Here is a 25087-nt window from a genome sequence, read left to right as displayed (position 1 = left end):
GGTCAGTACAGATCTTGAATGTAACTTTTATTAAATAAAAATGCTTTGTTGTACCGTTAATTTTATTGGTTTTTACAAACCTGAAGCTACATCAAATGAATATGAATTTTCAACAACTGAAAAATACCTTTTCTCTTCATAAATTCCGATTCAATTTGTGGACTGATAATGTCACAAAAAGGCGTGCAGTTTGTCATCTTGATCACCGACGCTCAACGGCACGAGACATGAGCTGTAAACACTGTGGAAGTGAGTTGAATTAAGGTGGTCTGCACTCAGATTCTCAGTTTGCTTTACTGATATCTGTTTTCTCAGGTAAACACAGTTTTCTTCCACTTCTCTGGAAACAAGCATTTTAAAATAAACCAGAAAATGTTGGCATATTCAAAAGTTCTTAGCCATTCTTAAAACCACTGTTTTTGCCTTTGCACATCTGTCCTCGTTTGGGTCCGGGGTTACCTGTCCAGTTCACAGGACTCTGCGTTCACCAGAGCTGTTGTCAACTCGTACCTGCCGCAGTCCAAAAGCAGACAACGCGCTTCATCTTACGTTCTTGTTTATGCAAAGAGGACCATGCAGAGCCTTTAATTCAATCCCATTGGAGAGTAATACCCATAATCCCTCTGAAACGTTAGCAAGCAGAATGAGGCCACTCCCACCCAGCCTAATGGATCACTGCGAAGAGCGCTCTTTAATTTTGCTTCTACGTTTTTTCCCAAAGCGGCTTTTGGAAGCAGCTTTCTGAAACTGCCCTCCTCCTCTTAATCCCTATGGCAGCGGCAGCAGCTCTCAGGGGTGTGGTTGTATTCAATCGAACGGGATTGGTCCGCACGCGGGTCTGGGTTCGGTCGCGGTCCAAGTGCACAGTCACACGGCGCTGTCCAGCCGAACAGGCAAGCGACGCAGACGCTCCTCTTAACGGTGGGATGCCACATCTTTGGAGAGATGACTTCACAGGCATCTGTCTCGCCCTGAAACGCACTGCTGTCTTTACTGTTGTCATGCAACTACGTATCAGTCGAAAGTTTGAGTACGCCTGGTGGAAACTCATTGGTTTTCATGCGACACCTGGCTACCAGGTTTGGTGAGGAAATGAGGCACAGTGTCTTCTCAGAGATGCGGGACTCTCGCAGATCGCTTTGTTGTCACTCCTCTGTCTAGCTTCCACCCATACAGGTGTTGCCCAGGTGTGCTCGCAGTGTTTCTTCGTTGTGCTAAGAGGAATGCGTGCTATCACTTTAAGACATGACCTCCGAAACGAAAAGCCACATTTTACTATTGAACTATTTCATAAAGCTAAGCTGCACACCTCCTAGTGTAGTCAAGGTACCGTTAGTACGGAAAAGAAGACCCTTAGGTCAGCCGACAGCTGTGTGTTTGCATTGCTTTATTTGTACCTCCCTTTGTTGCCACTAATTGAATACAGTATTAGCAATCCATCCAGTTAGTGTCCATTAAAAGCCATTAGTGTGGGGAACTCCACTAAAACTGTTTGCGTGTGAGCAGCAACTCACTGCAGAGTGTGTGTGAGCAGGGACTCTGTGGACGTCCTTCCTCCGCTGCAGCATGTTGAAGGTGAAAAGGAGAGTAAGCGGGAATCGTGGTCCTCCACTCCGCCTCTCGTCCCCACGTTGGCAGCGTGCAGGAAATGGGATTAGCTGCCTCCGGGCCCCCGGGCGCTGATAAAGACCTAAACAGATTGTGCCATGTGAGTCAGAGGATGTGCCGCGGGGCGGGGGGGAGATGCGGGAGGACCCGTGTGGGACGACGAGTCTCCGTACTTCACGCTTTGTTCCCCCACTTTACTTTTCAGTCACCGCACATCCAAAGCTTAGTAGTCGGAGGCGGGAGGATTCATCCTTTAGAGACGGAAACAGGGCGGCGCTCCAGCCAAAGAAACGATCTGAAACACGCATCAAAATCCTTCACTAAATGGGGCCAGAAACCAAAATGAGGTCCCAGTAACAGATGATCCCACACCCCTTGGGTCCAAGTGGCCAAACAGCTGGCCACGGTTGAGGGTGGAGGTTTGTTTTCTGCTCAATTTGATTGAGGAGGAGGTTTCCAAGGAAGATCTCCTGCTTGGGGCGAGCGCCCTTGGTCACTTGATCTGTTGAAGCCAGTGAAGCCCGGTTTATGTAAACTAAGTGGACCACAGTTTCCTCCCTTGAAAGAGATTGTTGAGAATGAGTGTCGGAAAAAGGACACCGACCGAAAGACCAAAAAACCCGCAGTGAGGATTTGCAATTTCCGCAGTTCTTCCCATCTCAGAAATGTGGTTATGGAGTTTCCAAACAGTTCAGTATCACATTGAATGTTACGTGTTAAACCAAAAACGGTAGCTTTGTGATGCGTATGACCTGCCTTTATGAGTTTATCTCTCCTGTCATCATTGCAACATGCAGAGATATTGGGGTAGTTTACAGATTTTCAGCACTTAGTGTAACATAACGTGGTGCAGTGTACACCTGTCCTGCCCTGTCCTTTATGGATACAGTTCTGATTTTACCAGGGCTGGACAGTTTGGATGGATGGATGGATGGATGGATGGATGGATGGATAGTCCACTCCACAGTGCTTCCTGGGATTCTGCCAAACTTGTGCACGATTTCAATAATAGGTATCCAAACAGATACAAATTGGTTTTATAGTAATAATAACAGGGGAGTGCGGTGACACAGCAGGTTGGACTGAGTCCTGCTCTCCTGTGGGTCTAGGGTTCGAGTCCCGCGGGGGGTACCTTGTGATAGACTGGCATCCTGTCCTGGGTGTACCCCCCTCCCCCTCTAGCCGTACACCCTGTGTTGCTGGGTTCGGCTCCAGCTCCCCGCAACCCCGTATGGGACAAGCGGTTCAGACGGTGTGTGTGTGTGTGTGTGTGTGAGTGATGATAATAATAATAATAATAATAATAATAATAATGTTGTTTTCATGAACATGGGAGACTGGATGTGGTCGTATTGATATGTGTCCCTAGAATTTACGCTGGGGGCAACTGCTAAACCACAAACATTTAAACAATTAAACGTTGCGCCTGTTTAAGAGTTGGAATCTTCGTACCAACAGCACACACATACAGAAGTGCAGTTACAATGACCAGCGCTTGTAATTTTCAAACTCCCCAACATTTTTACACTGTTTTTAATTAAAACCTCCAGCAGAGTGATGCTGATCCCGAGACCGGCTGCGTGGACAGAAAGAACGTATTGACAGCTCTAAAGTGGCGGACCTTCATTTACTGGACAGCACTGGACACTGATCTCCGGAAGAGACCGTCTCTGTCTGGCGCGGCGCCTGCGGAGCTGGGCGTGTCACCGGAAGGTGACCTGTTCGGCTCTTGAGAGAGGGCAGTCCATTTGTGTTGTCAATATCCATTCGTCAGTAACCGCTTGTGGTAGAGGGCAGTCACACACACTCACACTAGGAGCAGTTTGTCGTCACCAAATTCATGCCTTTGCCCCTTGGGAGAAAACCTTCACTAACATGGGGAGAACGTGCAAACGCCACACAGACGGATCCAGATTCGAACCCACATCGCAGTAAATAGCCCAGGATCCACGAGGCACCGGTGCTACCCGTTAGAGTGCGGTGCTGCCCTTGAACCCGGTACTCTGACAGTCCCGATCGCTGTGTAGGAGTAAGGCCCAGCGTAGCGCTGTCTCGCCCACTTATTCGCTGCTCCACAGTCTGCCTTGTGACCTTTGTTGTGTTTTTGTGGTCCCACCGTGGTCTTTGAAACGAATGGCAGGAGATCCGATGACTCAGACATGTGTCCCACAGTCCTGACCGCAGTGAGATGGGGTAAAGACCTCTGTTATTGCTCTCGCATGGGTCCCTTTTAGTGTGTGTGTGTGTGTGTGTGTGTGTGTGTGTGTGTGTGTGTGTGTGTGAGACATCATGTGACCCTGTGCAGCTATTTAGTTTGATGCCTTCTCACTGCATAGAGTTCATGAGTCTTATTCTGATTTTTTGCTCAGTTGCACCACTTCTCCTTTGAGCCTTTCAGTTGTTTGTTTTTCTAAACTTTATTAAGTTAAAAACGATTATAAACATTGAAATACGTGGAATAATTATAATGCACATTACAGACATTGCCCCACATTACATCCACAGAACCAATAACACACAGTCACAAACTTTACTTTAAAAACAGTGTTAAATATCACTTGTAGCCATAACCATTTGTAACTTCTACATTTACTCATTTAACTGATACTTTTCTCCAAAGTGACTTACAATGTCACAGTACTTACCGTTATTTACATCTTTGCGCCGCTAGGTAATTTTACTGCAGTAATTTAGGAAAAGTACCTTCCTCAGGGGTCTTATAGCCAGAGGTGAGGTTCAAACCAGCAACCTGTGGGTTTAAAGGCAGGAGCTCTAACCAGTACGCTGCCAGTTATCAAGCCACACATACGTCAACAAACAATAAATCCCTAGAACACTTTTAGAAACCTGTTTAAATTAAAAAATAAAATGTTTTTCATGTTAAAACCAATTGCCTCTTCAGTTGTGTAAAAAGTCTCGATCTTGTGCCACCCCAATGCCCTCGCTCAGCCCTTCTTCTCACCAAAGCATACAGCTTTCCGTTCCTTTTCCGAGCGCTCCGTATCGACACGGTCCGCGCACACCTGTCGGCCCACATTAATCTCACCGCGATTTTGGCGTGCAATCGAATCATAAGTGGCCAAGGTGTACATTTAGCCAGCAGCTTCTCGCCCATGACATTCTGGACCCGAGACCCAGAGCGAACCGCATCCCCGCCCAATCAGAGCGCCGCAGGATGATGGTTTAGGTGTGTGCCGTTGTCATGGTGACATCGAGTAGGATGCTCTCTCCTGCGCAGAGAAGAAGGTGACTGTGGTCAGAAAAGGATGCGACCGGGTTGACCTGTATTCTGCAGAACAATTATCGCGCTACATCGTTGCACATAAGAATCCATGTGGAAGAACTGTAGGCGACAATCGACCCAATTTACATTTATTCATTTTCAATGCAGTGCTTCAAAATATATTTCACACTTTGTTGCCTTCTAATTGAAGGTCCTGGGTTCAAATCGCTGCTCCTGACTTCGTATGCTTAATCAAGGGACTTAACTGGAATTGATGCAGTAAAAAGGACTCGTCTGTGACAATGAAAACATCATAAATAGCTTAGTAAGTCACAGTGGGGAAAGATGTCAGATAAATAAATGGATATTAACAATGTTATATTAAGGCTATGGGTTTGGATACAGAGGTGATATGGTGGCACAGTGGCGTAGTGGGTTTGGCCAGGGTCTGCTCTCCAGTGGGTCTGGGGTTTGAGTTCTGCTTGGGGTGCCTTGTGATGGACTGGTGTCCTGTCCTGGGTGTGTCCCCTCCCCTTCCAACTTTGTGCCCTGTGTCACTGGGTTAGGCTCTGAGTTGCTGCGACCTTGGGGCAAGCAGCTTTGGACTGTGTGTATGGGTTTGAGTGCAGCAGGTGGGCTAAGAAAATTCCAGACAGATGTTGTACCCAGGAGAAATGGCCTTGACTTACATCACTAAATATAAATATGTAAATATAGATATAGAAGGATTTGGAATGGGTCACTTTCAATAAAAAAATGTTTAACATCATCAGTAAGGACAGAAGGGACTACATGAGAGTCTTAGTGGAGGACAATTCCTGACTTGGTACAGTTGTTTGGAAAGTGGATGGCTCCGTGGCACCGTCTGCTGGCAGGAACATGACAGTTGGGGCGGGGGGGGTACGTCCCAGGTCTGAGAGGGTGAGACACCTCAGCCTAAGTGTGGAACCTCAATCCATTAAGAAATCGCAAGCGAAAGTGTACACTGAAAAGTGTATGAATTGTTTAATATCTCTTGCATCAGACCAGGAATGGAGATGTTCAATACTAATATATTGTTATTATAAAAGCTCTCACTCCTTCATACCATTTCTATGTATTTTTCAACACTATTTTTTTATATTAACTTTCAGCCAATTGAAAGGAAGTGAAATGATGGTTCACAGTTCTTCTAGCTTATTGATCAGTTAGGTGTATTGATCCCCTGGTAGCGCAGGCGTTAGAAGAGCTGCTTTTGGACTCAAAGGTTGTAGGTTTAAATCTCACCTCCGCCTCTAGTGTCTGTGAACAATGTACTTACCCTAAATTGCTCCAGTAAAGTTACCCAGCTGTGTAGCATGGGCAGCTGGTAGTGTAGTGGTTAGGCCTATTGCCCTTGGATATGAAAGTTGTGGGTTTGATTCCTACTGCTGGCTGTAGTACTCTTGAGCAAGGTACTTACACTTGTGTTCTAATGAGTAAATTACTGTAAGTAGCTTGACAGTAGAAGTTGCTTTAGAGAAAAGTTGTTCATGTTTCTTCTCCTGGCTCTCCCTCTTACTGGAAAGTATGTTCTGGTTCCGCAGATCCCAGCCTCTACTGAAGGTGAACCCATCAGTCAAACTTGGACCTTCTTTACTGTGTGTGTGATCTTTCCACCATGGCACCAGTACCGCTGGGTGCCTCGTCTCAGGAATGTTGTTTTCCAGCCTAAAGCTGTAGGATAAATGGCCAGTCTGACTCCTCTGTACTTCAGCCACCCCCGTCCTCCCGTGTTGGACCCATAGAAGTGTTATTCAGTGTTTTTCAGGTTACTGGGTGAATGTTTGCATACTGCAGCCTTCTGCCTCCCCCTTGGTTTTGTGCCCCTGCCAACAGATTTGCCTTTGTTACCCACAGAGGGCAGTTATCACGAAGGAAGCCTCGACAACGATGAAAGCGTCGGCAGCGACTCTGCTTTTTATAAGCAAAGCGAAGGTTGGTTTTCATTCATTCATTCATTCATTCATTCATTCGTGTTTCATGACATCTTCATCTTTTACTCGTAAACATCTTTTTTTAACCATTCAGCTTGTACATTTGTACGCTCGGGTGTTTTTGCCGAAGCAGTTTGCTCGGCTCACGGAGATTGCAGGGCAACGCCGCTCCTGGGACTTGAATCGAGCTCTTCCTGGCAACAGGGCTGCCTCTTTAAATCCCACTTCTGACCCGGGTTCGGGCTTAAAGATTAAAATCCGTTTTGATTTGCTGTGTTGGACTGTGGCGGCGTCCTTGCGGGGGAGTTTCATCCACAGAGAAGTTTGCTTTTTCATCACAGGCTAATCCACGGGAGATTGTAGTGCGTGTGCTTCCAACATCACACATCCGGCCCCTGGTTTTTGGGAAGATAAAATCCCCGAATCGCGCTTTAATAAATGTTCCTAATCTGACCTGCAGAAGGGGCATTCTGTAGATTAGGGCTTTGTCTTATTACAAACACCCTGTGATTCCTGAGTGCTGAGCTTGTTTTGCAAATTGTCCATTTTTGCAAATTTTGCACAAAAAGCATGATTCGTCCGGTTTTTGGCAACATTTTCCCATGTCTTTTGGGGGCTGTACCGCATGCACTCGTGCAGCACGTCTGTCTTTCATCATTTATTCATTGCGAATGTTGTTTTTCATAGTTTATATTTCATACATGCGGGGGTGCGGTGGCGCAGTGGGTTGGACCACAGTCCTGCTCTCCGGTGGGTCTGGAGTTCGAGTCCTGCTTGGGGTGCCTTGTGACGGACTGGCGTCCCGTCCTGGGTGTGTCCCCTTCCCCCTCCGGCCTTACGCCCTGTGTTGCCGGGTAGGCTCCGGTTCCCCGTGACCCCGTATGGGATAAGCGGTTCTGAAAATGTGTGTGTGTGTGTATTTCATGCAGGCAGTTATTTATTTTAAGAATATATTTCCTTAATTTTTGTGTCTGTGCTTGTGCTTCTTTGTGTGTGTGTGTGTCTTTTCTCAGGACACAGCATGGCAGAGACGCTCAGCGTGGCGCTGCGGGTTGCTGAAGAGGCTATAGAGGAGGCCATCGCCAAGGCTGAGGAGTACAGCGACAGTCTGGTGGGAGACCGCAACACAGCTCTGCTCCTCAAGCCTCCCGTCTCCTCGTCGTCCCTCATCCCTCTGTCCCCGTCGTGTTCCCCGTCCTCCCTCTTAGTGTGCCTCGGGGTTGCCTGGCGACAGTTTGTGTATATCCATAGACAGCGTAGTCACGTGTTCCTGTGACCATGCGGTCTGCTACATTATGACATGGGTCCAATAGTAGGGTACAAAACACAGTGGGTCCCCTACTTACAAACTTAACTGGGACTGAGACAAGTTTCTTGAATGTGACACTGAGGCGGCCAAGGGCACCTCGTCAACTGGTTATGCAGCACTGGTGTAATACCCTGGGAAAAGTGACCGTACTTGGAGCATCAGGTGTATGCACCTCTATCTCTCCATCTGTTGCTGATGCACTTTTATTTACTATCATCAGTATATCGTTTTGGAGAAAAGCGTCGGCTAAAGGAACAGATGTAAATGTTTCGGACAGGAACAGAGCGGGGCACTCTCCCCCACTGAGCAGCTCGCAGATAGCACTTTGGCAGACAGCCCCTCCCTCTGCTGAGCCGGGATGCCTCGTGCACATGCCTGTGCGTTCCGAATCCCCTGGCTGGCCGTTTGTGACTCGTAAATAAATAGCGCGGTGGGGCAGCTGGTAAGTGTCGTAATTAGACCTGCTGCCTTTGGACCCGAATTCCACCCGTTCAGTGGTATTCGTGCTGTAGATTCTGGGGACACATCCCCTTCAGCTCATCTCTGCATCCATTTTCCACTTGGATATAACTTCTTTTTCTTTGTTTATTCATTCCTTCATGAATCCATCACATCAAAGCTTATGCTTTTTTCTTTGTGTCACTTGTTGTCTGGGCTGCTGTGTTTTGAATCTGTCATCACCCTGTCACCCCGGTATTAACCCCCACTCTCTTTTCCGCAGGAAAAGCAGAATGAGGCGCGATACCTGCGCGACAACAAGGAGGAGCTGATCGAGGAACTCGCGACGACAATTGTGCAAAAAGTACCAGTTTTTTTCGCCGTTGCAAAATGCGCTTTTACATTTTTGACAGTTTCAGTTATTTTTGTTTCCATATCAAAAACATTTTGCAGAATACGTTGTGCAACTGTATCTGTTGTGATATAACTAGTTCCGCACATACTGTGCGTAAAATCACAGAAAGGATAAATTTGGTCTTGCTTCAGTAAAGTTTTCATTTTAAGCAATATGCTGGTCATTTGTTACAGCATATTGAATGTAGCCTTCTGTGAATATTTGCTTTAGGATCAATTTAACAGCTCTCACTCCTTTACAGCATTCGGGTATTTGGAGACCTGCTGCTGACAAATCACATTTATTGTTATATTACAGTGGTTGTGTTCTCAGCAGACCAAAACACACTGTTTTTGTGCAGTTTCAGATTTATTTGTGAACTGAATTGAACCAAGGGGTGTAGCTTGGACTCAAAACTTCAATACCTCTCATTTTCTTAGCTGTTATGTCACCTGGTGGCCGTTGTGGTGCAGTCCAAGGCCTCTTCCTTTAGTCAGTGTCAATGGTGGTGATGGATTGTGGGTAATTGGGTGGGGGTGGCCTCTGTGTGGCAGATCATTCAGCGGAGGAAGCGCACGGAGCTGCAGCCAGAGTACGAGATGGTGTGGCCCTCGGGACCGGCCGACGAGCCCCACTCCCCCACCGCCGCCCCCTCCGCCGCTCCGTGTCGGGAGAACACCCCTGCGGTTCAGAATACCCTGCGGAGCTCCCAGGCTCTGTGGGTGAGCATCAGGGGGCAAAGGAGGGTGCTGCATATGGAAATCGCCATCAAACCTGTTCTAGGTCCTCATTTTGTTCACACCAATGGACGTTATTGGCTGTGTCCATTCTTGGCTGTTCGTACCCATATCGTTCTGTCACACAGGTCCAGGTTTGTAGTCTACGCGCCGCTTTGGCATTTCGGTGTGTTTGTATGCAGCCAGGCTCTCAGAGCTGCGAATGCCCTGGGCTCTGGTGTGGAGCTGCATTTCAACGTCGCAGTTCAGAATTTCCCTTCCTGTGTTGCCCTCTGCTGCCGGAATCTGTGAACCACAGAGCTGCGGTGCTCTGCAGATTTCCAGCTGTCTCTGAAGTGGCCTTACTGTGTTGTACCAGGGTGAACTGGGTTTTGAATTCACACAGCATTACTAAACGAAAACAGTTATTACTCTGTATTTCTCTGTTGCATTATGATACATTATTTAAATGCAGCTTCTCTAAAGTGCTGTGCAGCAAAATGAAATGCATATGTGGGGTGCAAAATAATTTACAGTGAAATTTTGCATAAAAAAATTACATCAAGAAAACATTAAGAAAATAAAACAACTGAACAACACAAAGAAAAATAATGTTTCTGCAGACGTCTGCTAAATGAATAAATGAATAAATGTAGCGATGATAGAGGAAAGGAAAAAAGGGAGCACTCAGATGTGATATTATTATTGTAAACATTGTAGTCTGAAGCCTGGATTTAAAGGTCCCCAGAGTAGAAGATTCCCTGATATTATTGGGGAAGGAATTCCACAATTACACCATTCAGCTAGCGAATATATGTATTTGTCCAAAGTCATTTACAAAGCTCATGACTTGATAGTACCCCTGAGCCACGCACTTACAGTAAACTGATGCAGTAAAAATTACCCTGCTGTGTAAATGGCTAACTCACTGTAAGTTGCTTTGGAGAAAAGTGACAGATAAATGAATAAATGTAATGATTTACTGGATCCCTGTATGTCAGTTACCTTGTCTTCTGGTCATAGACTGACAGGTGGCGCAGTCCCAAGACTGTCGGAAAATAGAGATATTCTGAGAATGGCGCTAACTACGTGTGTGCTGTATGTGTGTGGACTCAGAGATCGAGGTCTGCTGGTTCCCTGACAAGTGACGACTCTCCAGACAAGCCCACAGAGCCCAGGGGTAAGAACAGCCCTGTCCCAGGGGACGCCCTGTGGGGTGTGAACAACTTTGGTACCTTAAGGAGGGACTCTCGTGCATCCCCAATGCCCAGCTGGAAGAGCGTGGACCGGCTGGACAACTCCAGTAAGAGAACCTTACCGGCCACATGGAGTCCTGTGGAATCTCATGATACACTGGCTTCTTAGTTTGTGAATGCAATTGGGAATAGAAATCTGTTTGTAACTCCATTTGTTCATAACTTCAGTTTAACTTTTTGCACTAGACTGCAACCAGTTTAATAGCACAGATCTCACTTGATTTATATGCACGTTAAGTTCTGTAAACCTGTCATATATAACTGAAATAAATAAAAACTACTTTGGAAGATGTTTAACATTTTAAATAGATTTTTTTCAATTAAAGGAATGTTAAAATTAAAACTAATTTAAAATCATGGGAGATGAACAGAAGTCGTCTCCACAAACTCCTACGGAATGGTGATTGTTGGCAGATTCATTCCATAAACAAGTACAACATTCCCAACCTTGTTATTGATCGCCAGCATTCTAAAACCTTGGGTACAAGCTGTGAACACTGTGGAAATGAGTTGAACTGAGGCGGTCCCACAGTCCTGTTCTGTTGGGGCACTTTTTTGCTGCTATTTATCGGATAGGTGGGTAAATACAAGTCGCGGTGTACAAACGACAAAGTGTAATTTTTGAAAATAGATGAGTGAAGAAAACATCATTTAAAATGAATAAACCAGAAAAAGTGTTTGTGCTTCAGAACATGTGGAAATCATTCATTTGTAATATGAGAAGCCAGTGTCGCTAAATAATCCTCAGAAATATGCGATTATGGGTGTACATGAAGGGTTCTTCAGCGGATTGAAAATTACAACATGAGTCAGTATATGTGGGTTTACTGTGGTGTCAGGAGAGTAAGTTCTGAATATTGCATCACAAAGTCTCAACTGCTCTCCTTTCAGTGGATGTTGTGGTTTGCAATGTGTGATTTACAGTGTCGCTTCTCACTGCGCACGTGTGTCTCCACGCAGGCGCCTCGTCCATGTTGCAGAGTCCGGACGGGAACTGGATCGCCCTGCAGAACTCCCAGCTGGGCCGACCCAGTCTGCTGACCAAGTGGAAGAGCCAGGTGTTCAGCGCTCTGGAGAAGGAGTCCGGCGTCGTGTCGGCCTACGACGAAATGGGCTCCGACTCCGACGGCGGCGCCGACGAGGCGGGCTGGGCCGCGACTCTGCAGGAGTTCCGCCGCAGGATGTCCGACGAGACGTACTACACGGACTCGCAGCACGACCCAGAGTGGACATACACGCCCCACCCGCCCGTCACGTCCCCCTCGTCGGGTCAGTACACCAACACGGAGACGCTGAACTCGGATTCGGAGGCGTCCACCACACCCTCGGCCTGGGATGCTCCGGCTCGGCCCCGAAAGCCTTCAGCGGCCCCCTGGAGCAAGAAGGGGCCTCCAGACCACTCGCATCACCGCCTTCATGCTCACCCGCGCCCCGACGCCCTGGATGTGAATTTCAACCCTCGGACCGTGGACAGCAGCGAGGCTGAAGAGCGACAGGGCGACCCCATCAGGAGGGCACGCAGGCGCAAGAGGAGCCGACGGGAGCAAGTGGACCCGACCCGGAGCCACACGCCGCAGTACTCTTCACCTGTCCTGGTGAGACTCGAACTGGGGGAGCACACAAAACAAGGCTGGCGAAACTCCAGACAGAATCACATGATGTGTTTTCTACATCCTGTTTGACAAACCCAACTCACTTTTTACATTTAAGGCACAACAGGTAGTGTCGTCGCTAGAGTAAGTAAAATACGGAGGTTGTGTGACGAGTAGGATTTGCTCAGTCGTGCCACTGGAGGGCAGTATTGGTTTTCCATCATCATCACCTCCGCTTCCCTCAGGGGGGTGTATCATGTTCCTCGCTTTGATGCAGGCGAGCCGATTCAGTCCACGATGGCTTAGAGCCCAATGAACCCAGAATGACACCAGCGGGACCGCTAGCAGCGAATAGTCACAGCATGTCTGCTGGGAGCGGGACAGTGGCTAAATGTTGCCCCCCAAATACACAACACTCGGGGATTCATGTGTTAAATGTGTCTCTTTGGATATGTCTGGGTCTAGGAAGTCACATTTACATAGCCATCATCTCTCAGTGCTTATGAAAAGTAGCATTTTTAACGTGTGCTTTCATTTTATCCGTTCTGTGAAGTAATGAAACTTTAAACAGATATCTTCTTTGCACGCCGATGGCTTACGTCACAAGTGAATAAGTCACTAACATAAACATTTTTAATTTTTTTTTCCTGCAAAGTTTTTTTTTTTTTCCCCTTGAGCGTGTCCTAAAATGTCTAACTGACACCTTCACACCCTGAGCCAATAGATGTCTCTATAAAGATCACCCGACCTGAATAGGACTGCAGGACCGCCTCGATTCAGCTCGACTCCACAGTGTTTACAGCTCACCTGTTGTTTTCCCGAGTGTCCGTCATCAGTAAGATGTTGAAAGTTGCACATGTTTATGGGATGAACAGTTTGTGGGGGCAATGTGTTTTTAGTTTGTTCATTTCGTATTAGTTTAAATATAGTTCGACAATTGATTCAACTTTTTAAAAGGTCATGTTGTGTATAGAGTGTATGTGAGAAAGTCCTAATGAGTATTTATAATTTATTTTGTAGATCCTAACCCATAAATAAATCAGGCTCACTGTACAATTAGGCTGTCGTTCAGCTGTCTGCTTATGGGCCCTTTGGAGGACCCACCGGTGCCACTGGCTCAGCCCTCTGGTGGTCTTCTAAGGCCCCCTGCAGGGCCCCACCTGGACCGTCGGTTAGGCCCCTGTTGTGTACCCTGGTGACTGACCTACGTGGACCTTCCCCCAGGATTACAGTGGCTTCCTGCGGAATGCGCTGGGGAGGAAGGATGCTGGAGGGGATTCCGTCGGCCACCAAGCACCAGCATTCGTGAGCACGGGTGCCTCAGACACGAACATCGGCGCTCCAAGCCAACGCAGGGCCTGGGCCCTCGGCCGCACCACCCTCGCAGAGCTGGAGTGCAAGTCCAAGCCTTGCGGGCCGGCGGGCCGGGCCAAGGAGCGAAACGTGAGCTCGTCCGAAGAGGACCTGCTCAGGGGAGACCCGGGCAAGAGGCCACAGGAGAGAGAGGAGGGTAGACTGGAGCAGAAGGAGAAGGGACGACCCTCTGAGAAAGTGGTGCAGGCGAAGGAGGACGCGTTGAACGTGAGCAGGGCGGAGAATGGTATTAAGAAGCTCAAAGAGAAGGAAGCAGTTCTGCTGCAGATGGAGAAAGCGCTCAAAAAACGGGGGAGTGAGAAAAAGAGGCTTGGGGAGAAGGTTGGAACGGGAGGGAAGGAGCCTGCCGAAAAAGCGAACAACCACGCCTCAGGAAAGAGCGCTCCCCTCGACCCCAAGGAGCTTCGATCCCTGGAGGATATCTGTAAAGTAAGTACATCTACATTTATGCCTTTGGCACATTCTTTTCTGTAAAGCAGCATTGCAAGTCATATATTGTGCAACAAGTGTACAAATAAGTGTTTTCCGCACCAGAGAGAAATGGGTTACCCAACACATAGTTCATATATCAGTGAATTTACATTTATGTGACACTTCAGATTAAAGTGACTGACAGCGTTGAGCTACCTACAGTTATTTACCCATTTATATACCTGGGTAATTTATTTTACTGGAACAGTTTAGGGTAAGTACTTTGCTGTATGACAGCTGGATGGTGGGATTTGAACCTGCAATCTTTGAGTCCAAAGGCAACAGCTCTAACCACTATGTTTCCAGCTGCTCTACAAAGCTTTTAATTGTGTAAATTAATACTGTAATTAATAATTTATTCTTAGCTCTCCTATAACCTAATGTTCTACATGTACATACTGCTATATGCGTAAATTTTGTAGCATATCCAGTGTTATGTGAGTCAAATGATATGTACGGTGCCATGAAAACGTATTTACCCCCTTCCTGATTTCCTTTGTTATAAGTTTTTGACACTGCCTGTTTTTTGGGTCTTCAACTGAAATCTGTTATTAGAGAAAGGGCACCTGAACGAAGAAAAAACACATTTTTTTTTTTTACTTATTTAATTTATTAATGAACAGTATGTGAGAAATTAGTTGCCTCCTTACGCTTAACATCTAGTTACACCACCTTTAGCAGCAATGACTGCAACCAAACACTTCCTATAATTGAGTCCTTTACATCCCAGTGGAGGAAATAGATCAGATTTTTAATTTTTTTTTGCTCCTTTCAGGTCTTGCCACAGCACCTCCATTGGATTTAGCTCCGCACTTTGACTTTGCCATTCCAGTCACACTTTAATTTAGCTTTTTCAGAACTAATTCTTAGTTCTAAAGGATACACTGTATTATAATAATGTTGAAAGGATTGGTCTTATGGTCTAGAACAGGTTTGCGTTTCTCTGAACCGTTCATACACATCAGGTAAGGATTGCAAACAAATAGTCCGTTCATACAAGGTTTCATCCTCCACACATTATTCTGCTGTGACGAGACACGAAGGTCGTATCAGACGGCTCTCCGGCACAGACGGAGCCCGTACTCAGTTTGTGTTGTGAAAGAGCCCAAGATCAAAGGTCCTTTCACACAGACACCAGCATCCCGAGACATTATTGTCCCTTTTTTCTTTGTGCCCATTTTGAGCTTTAAAAGAGCAGCTCGGAAGCATGTCCCCCGTCTTTAAGGGTTGTGCCAGACTTCTTTAACTTGCTGTCTTCTCGCTTCCTTTTACCGTCTTCCTCTTTGCATCTTTCTCCTCTTCACGTTTCTCTCTGTCTCTCTCCTTCTTTTCCTGCTCTATTCCCCCATTCCTGTTGTTGTTCTTATCCTGCTACTCTTACTCTGTTTCTTACTGTTTCCTTCATGCTGCCAGGAGGGGCAAAATGGTGTGGATCTGCAACACAGACTTCAGCTGCTCTCCTCCCTGTTACAGCAGGTGAGGGAATGTTACATCACAAGGGAGAAGTATAACAAGGAGGACGGGGGTTTGGAGTAGGTCTGTGTGCAACACTATATTTACTGTGGAAAATGCGGTTCCAAGACAGAACATGGTAAGTAACACAAAAGTAGTGAAGGGGAATCCAAGGACTCATGGTAAGTAAGGCCCGTGTTCGAAGTTGATCTCAGAGCAGAGCTTGTGAACAAACGAGAGTCGGCAGGGAGATTTTTTTTTACCATTGGTAAGACTCTATTAAGCTGTGGAAAAATGTGACAGCACATAATAATAATAATAATAATACAGTATGTTCCCTACTTTTTTGAAAAGTGTTTTGTATTTATTTTTTCATAAATAGCCCCAGCAATACCAATTCAAATTGTGCACTCTGGTGTCACCCGATTCGCCGACAGGTAGCGATCATGAATAGTAAACGCAGCCTTCAGCTTGTCAACAGGCTGCTCTAGCTCTGCCCACAGTTCTTTTTTTAATTGCGCTTTCTTATTTACAGTGGATCATAAATCCTAACCCCAGGGGACTGACGAGGTGTCCCGGCTCACCAGAGGGAAGTGCTGTCTGCTAGATTGGTCTCTGTGAGCCGTTTCTTGGGAGAACGGGAGTCCGCTGCTCTGTTAGCAGGATGCTCACGTTTACATTTATTCATTTAGCAGACGCTTTTCTCCGAAGCGACGTTCATCTCGTAGAAAATACAATGTGTTCATTACATTAGCAGGAAAAGACACTTAGATGCAGACGTGTGATTCTTAAGTACAGTTAGTTTGTTTCTTTCTACCATATGAACCAATGTTCATCACGTGAGTAGCTGCATAAAACTTTATGAGAATATCCACGATTCCACGATACATATAAACATATAAATACAAATCCAATAAATACATATAAACATACTGCTGCTGTTGTCTGTAAGCCCCTTTCACAATTATCCTTAGACTTCGGTCTGCATCGCATATATTGACTCATCGTGGTAATAATAGACATGCAGAGAATACGTACAACGAGCTCAGCTTCTGTAACAGTAGCTGCTCAGCCGAGAGCTGCTGAAAAACGCTTCCTACAGGTACCGAGGTAAGACGACACGAAGGTAAGATAAGAGGGTAAGATGCAGGTGAGTCTTCTGCAGCGGCTGAGACGGTGTTTCCTGCGTACACGGCGCTACGTTACCCGCCAGCCTTTCCGCTGCAGCGAGGATTGAGCTCACCCAGTACACGGTTCGAGTCATCGACCCGAGCCCACAGCATCATTCACTGCTGGCCCACTTGTTGCCTGCTGTACCGATCACCTCCATTCCTGCCTTCAACATGTTCAACATATATGAGTATTCTTTTTTTAGCCATAGAAAGACCTGGAAAAACACTCCTACCAGCTATTTAAGGTACCTGCGCTTTTCTTTTTTTGCAGTACCGAATTGATAATAGACCTTCAGGTTTACAGATGTAAGTGAGAGGGGTAGTGGGTCATTCAGGGAAGAAGAGTCTGTTTACGAGTTATTAAAATAGTACCTCTGAGCCTACGTTCATAAGGAACAACAATTTGCTTTCAGTGTGTGGTCCACACTGGGAGAGAAATCGTGGGAGGAGGTAGTTAAAGGTCACACGTGGTACAAACATGGTTGTTTCAGCTGGATGTCCAAGTGTGATCCTCAGGTTTGGCTTTTTCAGCCAGCAGCATCTGGGGTGAAGCTGGTCTTGAGAAGCTTGAGGACATAATTAGTTTTCTCAAAGCTGTTATAACCTCTCTGAGAATTTTCACACGCTAAGTGCATCTCACGTTTGCTCCGGCGGTCAGTGTGTATTCATGCAAAGACTCGGAGTTGACTGTTGACTTTTCTCCCTTGTGCCGGGAACCTGAAGGCGTTTTCTGTGGAGCCAAATGGGCCCAACAGTGTCTTCCCATCTCCCGAGCGCTTTTCAAAGCCGCTGCCGCTTTTACTGCTCCGCTCTGGGGGGGGGGGATCAATGGCTTGTTATGGGCTTGTTATTGTGCCGGATCAAAGCTGCGCTGGGTGATTAATTCGTTAGAACACGGCGCTACCGCGATCTCTCCGTCTCCCTGTGTTTGGTCCGAATAATAAAAAAAGAGCAAGGTGCGCGATCACACAATGTACAGATTCATGAAAGTTCTCTCTAAAAGCCATGTACTTTAGTGTTTGGCGTATGAGGGGCTCTCGGGTGACCCGTGTGCGAGGTCTTGAATGACGTGGTAAAAGCGTACGCGGGCCCCTTTCTCTTTCACTGCGCTTGCTAATGGTCACGTGCCTTTCGCTTCGGTTGTCTTTTGTGGACGGACGTTTTCCTTCCAGAGCGACAGAGCATCTCGGCTTTGTTGTTGGCCGAGATCGAAAATGGGGTGTCGATCACCGCACCGCATCCCCCCACAGCGGGGGTCTGGGGGGGGCCCTCTGGTCGCAACGCGCGGTGCTGACGCAAGGAGTGCTTTATGAAAGAGCGGATGGGAAGGCACTCGATATGGGGGATAAGCAAGGATCCCGGAAATTAGACACCAGCGCGAAACCACCTCTGTATACAGGGGAAGGGGGGAAATTCAACCAAAATGAGTCGTCCTATAGCACTTAGGGTTTGATACTGACATGTCACACACCTGAAGTGCACGAGTTTTTTACTTCAATGTTCTCCGCTACCATTCCTCTAGGCAGTCTCCTTAAAAATAGGAGGTGGAGCCTAAACCGTGGTATTGAGGAAGCAGCACAACAGGGGTTGGGGTTGAGAGGGATTTTAATTTTTTTTTCCATAATGAACACCAGATGTGTCTGGTACCTCTCAGCCTTGCAGAACGACTCAGCATTTCTCCATTTTTCACATTCATTTCAATGTAAAACTCTTCATTTACTAGGTTTCGATAAATAGCTTTAAAACTATTATATGTATACCAATGTTAATACAGTAAAACATGTTTATTAAAAATAACAAACATATACCGGATGGCGAGTGCTTAAAAATAAATGAAAAACCATAGTCAGTGTTGTCAGATGTATAAAACCAATCAGAAAGAAAATCGGCGATCAGGCTGGAAGTGGGTCCTGAAGAGATGCTTTACAACTGTTCTAGAGTGTTGAGAAGGATTCAGCAGTTCTGAGGGACAGTGGGAGCTCATTCCACCACATTGAACCAGAATGGAGAACTTCTGGGCTTTTGATTTTGGACGTATTTTGAGTGGGACCATGAAACACCCAAAGGTGGAGGAGCGTGGCAGACAGGTTGGGGTGTAGCGAGTGATCAGGTCAAGCTTCACGGTGCAGATCCACTGATGGTCCAGAACCAGATTCTGTAACCAGAATCTTGAACTTGTCCTGAACACAAAGACACACTAAAATCACCCCTCAGGTAGCTATATTGCTTTTTGTATTCATATTTAAGGTGCTACGTAAAAGTGGCATGTATAGCGTAAAATATTATACATTTTAAAAGTGGTGTAAATACAAAAAATATTTGTGTTATTGGGAGAGATTTATCATTGTCCTTCCCAACCCCAGCGCACCCTTCACCCATGAAACCAATCATGTCACAGCAGGTTCGCCGCATGGCTTCACACACAGGTGCCCGGAAAAAGGCGTGAAAGTGCAGTCGCTCCAACCAGCCGAGTGCTTAGCAAGTGAGAACTTTGTGTCAAGAGCAGTTCCTCTGAGTGGCCAAGCACAGGGTCCTCGTGGTGGGGTCCAGCATGCATGCAAAGCCCCGCCCCCAGAATTTCTCACTTTTTGTCTCAAACAGTCCTCTTGGGTCTTATTTCTCACCAAAAGACATTAAAGGTGCATTTGATTTTTGCCATTTTTTACTAATTAAATCAGAGCAAGAATTGTTTTTCCTTTCTATTTATGAGTAAGCAATGAACATCGTATGCGTTTACCCAAAGGGAATGCCATGGTTGGCGTGGATAAGTTCAGGGAGAGCACTTTGCTCTAGGGTACCAGTGACCTTCTGAACACAAGACAGTGTGCTTCACCAGGGGTTTTACTAAATATTTAAAAAAATCTCATTTTCTATATAAAAATATAGAAATGAGAAGTGCACTCAATGTTCTTTTGGAAAATGAACATAGTCAACATTAGCCCTGCTCCATGCCGATGTTCTCATGCACTTCACATTCTCTTTTGAGAGGGATGCAGTGCCGCCGCCCTGGTGGCACTAGGATGCACTGCATGTAACAGTAGCCTCCTTCTGCTGTGTGTTTGGCAGAAGTACTCGGCAGCATCTCTGTGCAGCATCACAACAGAGGTGCTGAAGGTGCTGAACGCTACCGAGGAGCTGATTGAGGAGGCTTCCGGGGAGGGCCACGGCCTCACTGACCCTGGTGGCCCAACGAGCCCTGACACAAAACAGCTGGATGAGCGTCTTACCAAGCTGGAAGAGAACGTGAGTCAGCACCCGGGGTGTCCAGGTGGATCTGAGCAGCGGTCAACCCACATCAGTAAAGACCTCTTTGTTATATTAGCCTTAGCTAGAATCTGGAAGAAATCAGAACGTAGTCTGAATATAGACTGTGATTTGTCAAATCTGTCCATAATTCTTTCTCCTTTGCACCCTGGCTCCTAGTTTAGCTCCTGTCTGCTGGAGACTGCTTGAGTACGTTAGAGCTGTCAGACCAACAAAATCAAAAATACTAACCCAACCCTTTAAGAAAACAACCCTAGTTAAAGTCTACATTCTTGTTGGGCTAGGACCAGTACAGTACATCTTACATTTTAATTTTGTGGGCAGTAAAATATATATAATATATATATTACATATATATATAGCATATAACATAAAATTTTATGACATTATTATATACGGACAATATTTTATAACATTATTTTTTTAGATATATAATTTCCTACATATATAGGGAACTTTATATATATAAAGTTATGTATATATATATATATATATATATATATATAACAAAAGTTATACATACATAACTTTTTCTGAGTAGCATGTATCCAGTGTCTCCCCTTTACTGCTCCCCTTCTCTAGTGCTAACTTACAATGGGTTTCCCTCCCCATCACACACTGGCTCCTCCTTTTAATCTGTTAATCTGTGAATTTTTGAAGGTGCCAACATTTTCTATCTTAGTTGACACACACACACACACACACACACACACACAATGTTTGAAGCTGCGTGTGCCAAGCAGGGTTGCGGGAACCGGAGCCTAGCCCGGCAACACAGGGCGTGGGGCTGGAAAGGGAGGGGGACGCACCCAGGACGGGACACCATTCTGCTGCAAAGGACCCCAAGCAGGACTTGAACTCCAGACCCACCAGAGAGCAGGACCCAGCCAAACCCACTGTTCCACCACACCGCATCTTAGTTATTTAAATTTAATTGCATTTACTTCCCTTATACTATTTCCTAAGAATTTTGTTTGCTGTGGAGCGAAAGTGACCTGTGTTTATGCAGGCGGTCGATACATGGCAGTAAAGCACACCCGATCAGTATGGGACCACACAAATTCAACTCGTTCTTACAGTGTTCGCACCTAGTTTTGTGTGTTCATCAATGCTGGGAATCAATAACAACAAGACGAGTTTGCAGCTACATCTGAGGCCTTTAAAGTACGTAACTCATAGAAACAGCGAATCAAGACATGTCTGTATTGTTAGGTTTTTTGTTGATTGTGACGTTGTAGTAAAAGTTAATTTGGAGTTACAAACAAAATGAGTTACAAACACATTTCTGCTCTCAGCTGTGTTTGTAAGTTGAGGAATCAGTGCACAGTGTTAAAAGTGTCCATACAGCATGTTTCTGTAGTGACAATGATTAGGATCTTGTCTTGTCTCTTAATAGTTTAGTGTGATACCAAACCAAGTTGTAAATCATGTCTGGCCTTAAGGTTTCAGCTGTAAACTGTGATCAAAACCCTTTTAGTCTCACAACTCGGCACAAAGACCGATTTCCCACTTTCAAAACAAAATCTAACCTCCTCGAAAGATGCTACAGATACTTATTATAGTAAATAAGTATTAAATGATGGGTTCCGGTTCCCCTTTGTGGAGGATTTAAACCTTCAGTGAGTTCAAATCACCGATTTTGGATTCTGGACACGTCCGCAGTGTGTGTGAGATGTGCTGTGCGATCCCTGTATTTCCCCCACCCTTAGTTCTGCTTTCTCTCATGTCAAACTTCAGCGTGAACCGTATTTCCCGCTCTGCGGGCTCCTTTTGCCCTTTGCACTCCTCTCTTTGCATCTTCTCTGCCAAATACTGTCCCAGAAATACAAACTACGGTTCCTTCAAATCGCCTGTGATTTTTTGGAGATGTGAAAATAATAAAAATAAATCGCCACCTGCTGCTGGGATAGAAGCTTCTTCTGCAGCCCTTTCTCTCAAACAAGTCGGCAGCAGCTGAAAGGACGCCGGTGACCATGACGACACTCCGCGGTTCCGCCAACAGGTGTACCTGGCTGCTGGCACGGTGTATGGGCTGGAGGGAGACCTGGGCGACCTCGAGAACTGCGCACGTGCCATCCGCAGCGCCACCACCGAGAGCGAACTGGCCCACCTGGAGGAGCAGGTGGCCAGCGCCGCCGCACAGGTGCAGCACTCAGAGCTCCAGGTGTGCACTGGATATCTGACCTTTGAACCCTTAACCCTTACACTCCAGCACCACAGGAGGGCCTCACCACTTGAGAACAGTACAGTTCATACTTGTAACATCAGTATCAGAAACATTTTAATTTGACAGGTGAATATGTCTGAGACTTTATGCTTTCCCTTCACCGATTGGCCAACTAAATGTGTGGATTCGTGAAATAAATGAGTTAGTGACTGAAACTGTAATTCATACACTGTGTGTGTATATATATTTCTATATTTTTTTTTAATATTCTAACAAAGCATTTTGTAGTCGCTTGAAAAATTCTCCCTTCTTGCAGATCTCAGATATCGAGGCGCGGATCTCGGCCCTGAAGACCGCTGGCCTGAACGTGACCCCCTGCACACGGTTCTCCAGGTTCAAGCCAAAGGCCAAGGTGCGTCCGTCCAGAGCCTCCGCTCGCACCTCTGTCTCTGGGCTCAAGGTTAGAGGCCGTGTGTCGGCCCATGCTGACGTCTCGCTGTCTTCCCTGCAGACGGAGACCATCAACTCTTCACGGCAACACAGGAGAAAGCTCCCCGCTCCTCCAGTGAAAGGTTCGGACCCTACAACCTTCTGTCAATGGTCTCTTCCGTTTATGAAAACCACACATAATTTGGATTTTTTTCCCTGAATTTGAACAATGTCTATTGATCTAAACAATTGTTACATTTACATGAGGTAGTCTAACAACAGAATGATTGCGCTATTGGTTGGGCGGCTGTGACAAGTGTGACTTGTAATCTGCCCAGTTGTAATTATATTTCAGAAACAAGGAGAACTACGTGGAATACTTTTTAGCGCTTGTCTAATGAAAGGGTCACTGTAGCTTTACTAGCGCTGTTTTAAATCGCCCTGTATCACGAAGGACACCTCCACATCTGAGATCCGGACTTGGATTATTGACGTTAAGACGAATCCCAGGGAGGGCGCGGTGTGTGTGACCCCAATGAAGATGCACTGTGTAAAGAGGATGAACGGTGCGTTGTGTGATGGATGCTCGCTTGCGCTCGCCTGGGCGGGACCCCCTCCCCAGGCCCTGTACCCCCCAGCTCTTCGGTGACACCCTGACCCAGCGCTGCCTCGTTAGGCACAAAAGAGAAGTCAGAGTGGCAGGCAGCATCGATCCTCTCCCATCGAACCCTAGTCACACAAGAGCATGCACTTCTGCCTCGCTCCGCCACGCGGTGTATCGATTGTGGCTCAAATCACGAGCACCACTCTCCCCGACTGATGGAGAGGGGCCCGTCGCTCCCTTTTTGAAGATCTGTTTAATAATCATCGGACATGCGAAAGGAGGGCAGAGCTGAATGAACGAGCGGACAAATGCACTAAGTACCGAAAAAGCATTGCGGGGAACTTCAATTAGGCAAGGAGGAATATGAGGGGATTAGATTTCTTTATCCGCTCTCAGGAGAAATGACGGGAGCAAAGGCTCACGTATTAATTAATGCGTTTTCCTTCATCCTCAACGAGTGACTGTGGCTGATAAATGACGCATTTCTCTTGTTTGCCTATATCGCTTCAAAGAATACGGGACAAATCCGCCTATTAGTCATGTCCTTATTGAAGATGGGCCCTTTTACAGTTCACAGTTTACTGTTGGACTCAGATAAGATATGAGTTCTTAAAATGACTTTTTTCCACCATAAGGATGATCAGCTTCTCATAAATATATTTTACCTTTCCCTGGAGACGATTTCATTTGATCACGTTTTTCCTCCGTTTTTTTCTTCCCCCCAAAAGCCTTAGAGCGACGGTTGAGCACTGCGTCGGTAGCAGAATGAATCGGGCCGCATCCGTGTGTCCGTTAGGCAACCTACGCGGCACACGTGTCCCCTGGTTCTTTCGCCGAATGCCGCGTCCCTGCCGGAAACTGACCGCTCTCCTTAAACTGACCTTTTCAGATGAAGCCGCCAAGCTGGAGCTGCAGTTGGGAGCGTCGCAGGCCTAATGACGCCGCGGACCACCACCCGACCCCGGGACGGGGGGCATGGGGCCCATTTTCCACGCCAGTGCCTTGACCCCAGCGTGCGTCCACAGCAAAGCACCACCTTCGCATGAGCCTCCCCTACAGGACCACCGTGTATTCTAAAACATACATTCCAAAACGGAGGGAAATATATTTTTATACACGCCAAGATGAACTGCACATATTGGAAAAAGTATATCATTGTGCTTTCAGTACATATGAATTCCTGCCTCCATAATAATCTATTGTAAAGTCACATATACTGGAAAATGTAACCTTGCTTGCTTCATCTATATATTGGTAAATCTGCGAGTGGCACAACCCGTTCATAGTTTTTCTAAGTTACGCTCTCTTTTTGTTCGGTGTCCAAAACACGTCCCTTGCTTTTTGGATCTTACATTTTAAAATATGTCGCCGCTTCCCGAGGACTGCCTGCCTGTGGAGCGCCGGTGATGAACCTCTTATCGGCAAACAGTGACTCGCTGACATCCTGCCCGGATCGACGGGAAACCTCTGCCTTAACGTGTTTAAAAAGAAAAAAAAACGCCCCTTCAGAAAATAGAATCCTTACAGGAGTCACTGAACACTTCTTTTTCTATAACTATCTGTATGCAGGAGTCCTGTGTTTGAATAGCGTACAAAAAAGAGACGTGCAAGTCTGTGAATGTGACCCAGTAGTACAGTTTTACTCTCCTCTCCCTGCAATACA

At 46.3% G+C, this 25087-nt stretch overlaps 1 protein-coding gene across 2 annotated transcripts in view; it reads left to right on the top strand.

Moving 5' to 3' along the window:
- Window positions 1-25087, top strand: part of myripb (myosin VIIA and Rab interacting protein b) — a 102815-nt gene extending 77728 nt beyond the window's left edge. The window contains exons 5-17 of one of the 2 annotated variants that reach the window (XM_018756787.2): window positions 6710-6787; window positions 7800-7897; window positions 8817-8897; window positions 9482-9649; window positions 10760-10946; window positions 11860-12494; window positions 13716-14294; window positions 15750-15812; window positions 20027-20203; window positions 22227-22367; window positions 22708-22803; window positions 22903-22963; window positions 24314-25087. In XM_018756787.2, the coding sequence (XP_018612303.1) occupies window positions 6710-6787; window positions 7800-7897; window positions 8817-8897; window positions 9482-9649; window positions 10760-10946; window positions 11860-12494; window positions 13716-14294; window positions 15750-15812; window positions 20027-20203; window positions 22227-22367; window positions 22708-22803; window positions 22903-22963; window positions 24314-24360 (2411 nt within the window). In that variant the 3' untranslated portion in view covers window positions 24361-25087. Of the gene's footprint in view, window positions 1-6709; window positions 6788-7799; window positions 7898-8816; window positions 8898-9481; window positions 9650-10759; window positions 10947-11859; window positions 12495-13715; window positions 14295-15749; window positions 15813-20026; window positions 20204-22226; window positions 22389-22707; window positions 22804-22902; window positions 22964-24313 lie in introns of both variants that reach the window. The other variant, XM_018756785.2, reaches the window with a different exon arrangement.

This window comes from Scleropages formosus, chromosome 9 (assembly GCF_900964775.1).
Source record: "Scleropages formosus chromosome 9, fSclFor1.1, whole genome shotgun sequence".
Classification (NCBI taxonomy): Eukaryota; Metazoa; Chordata; class Actinopteri; order Osteoglossiformes; family Osteoglossidae; genus Scleropages; species Scleropages formosus.
This window is presented reverse-complemented; position numbering and strand designations above follow the sequence as displayed.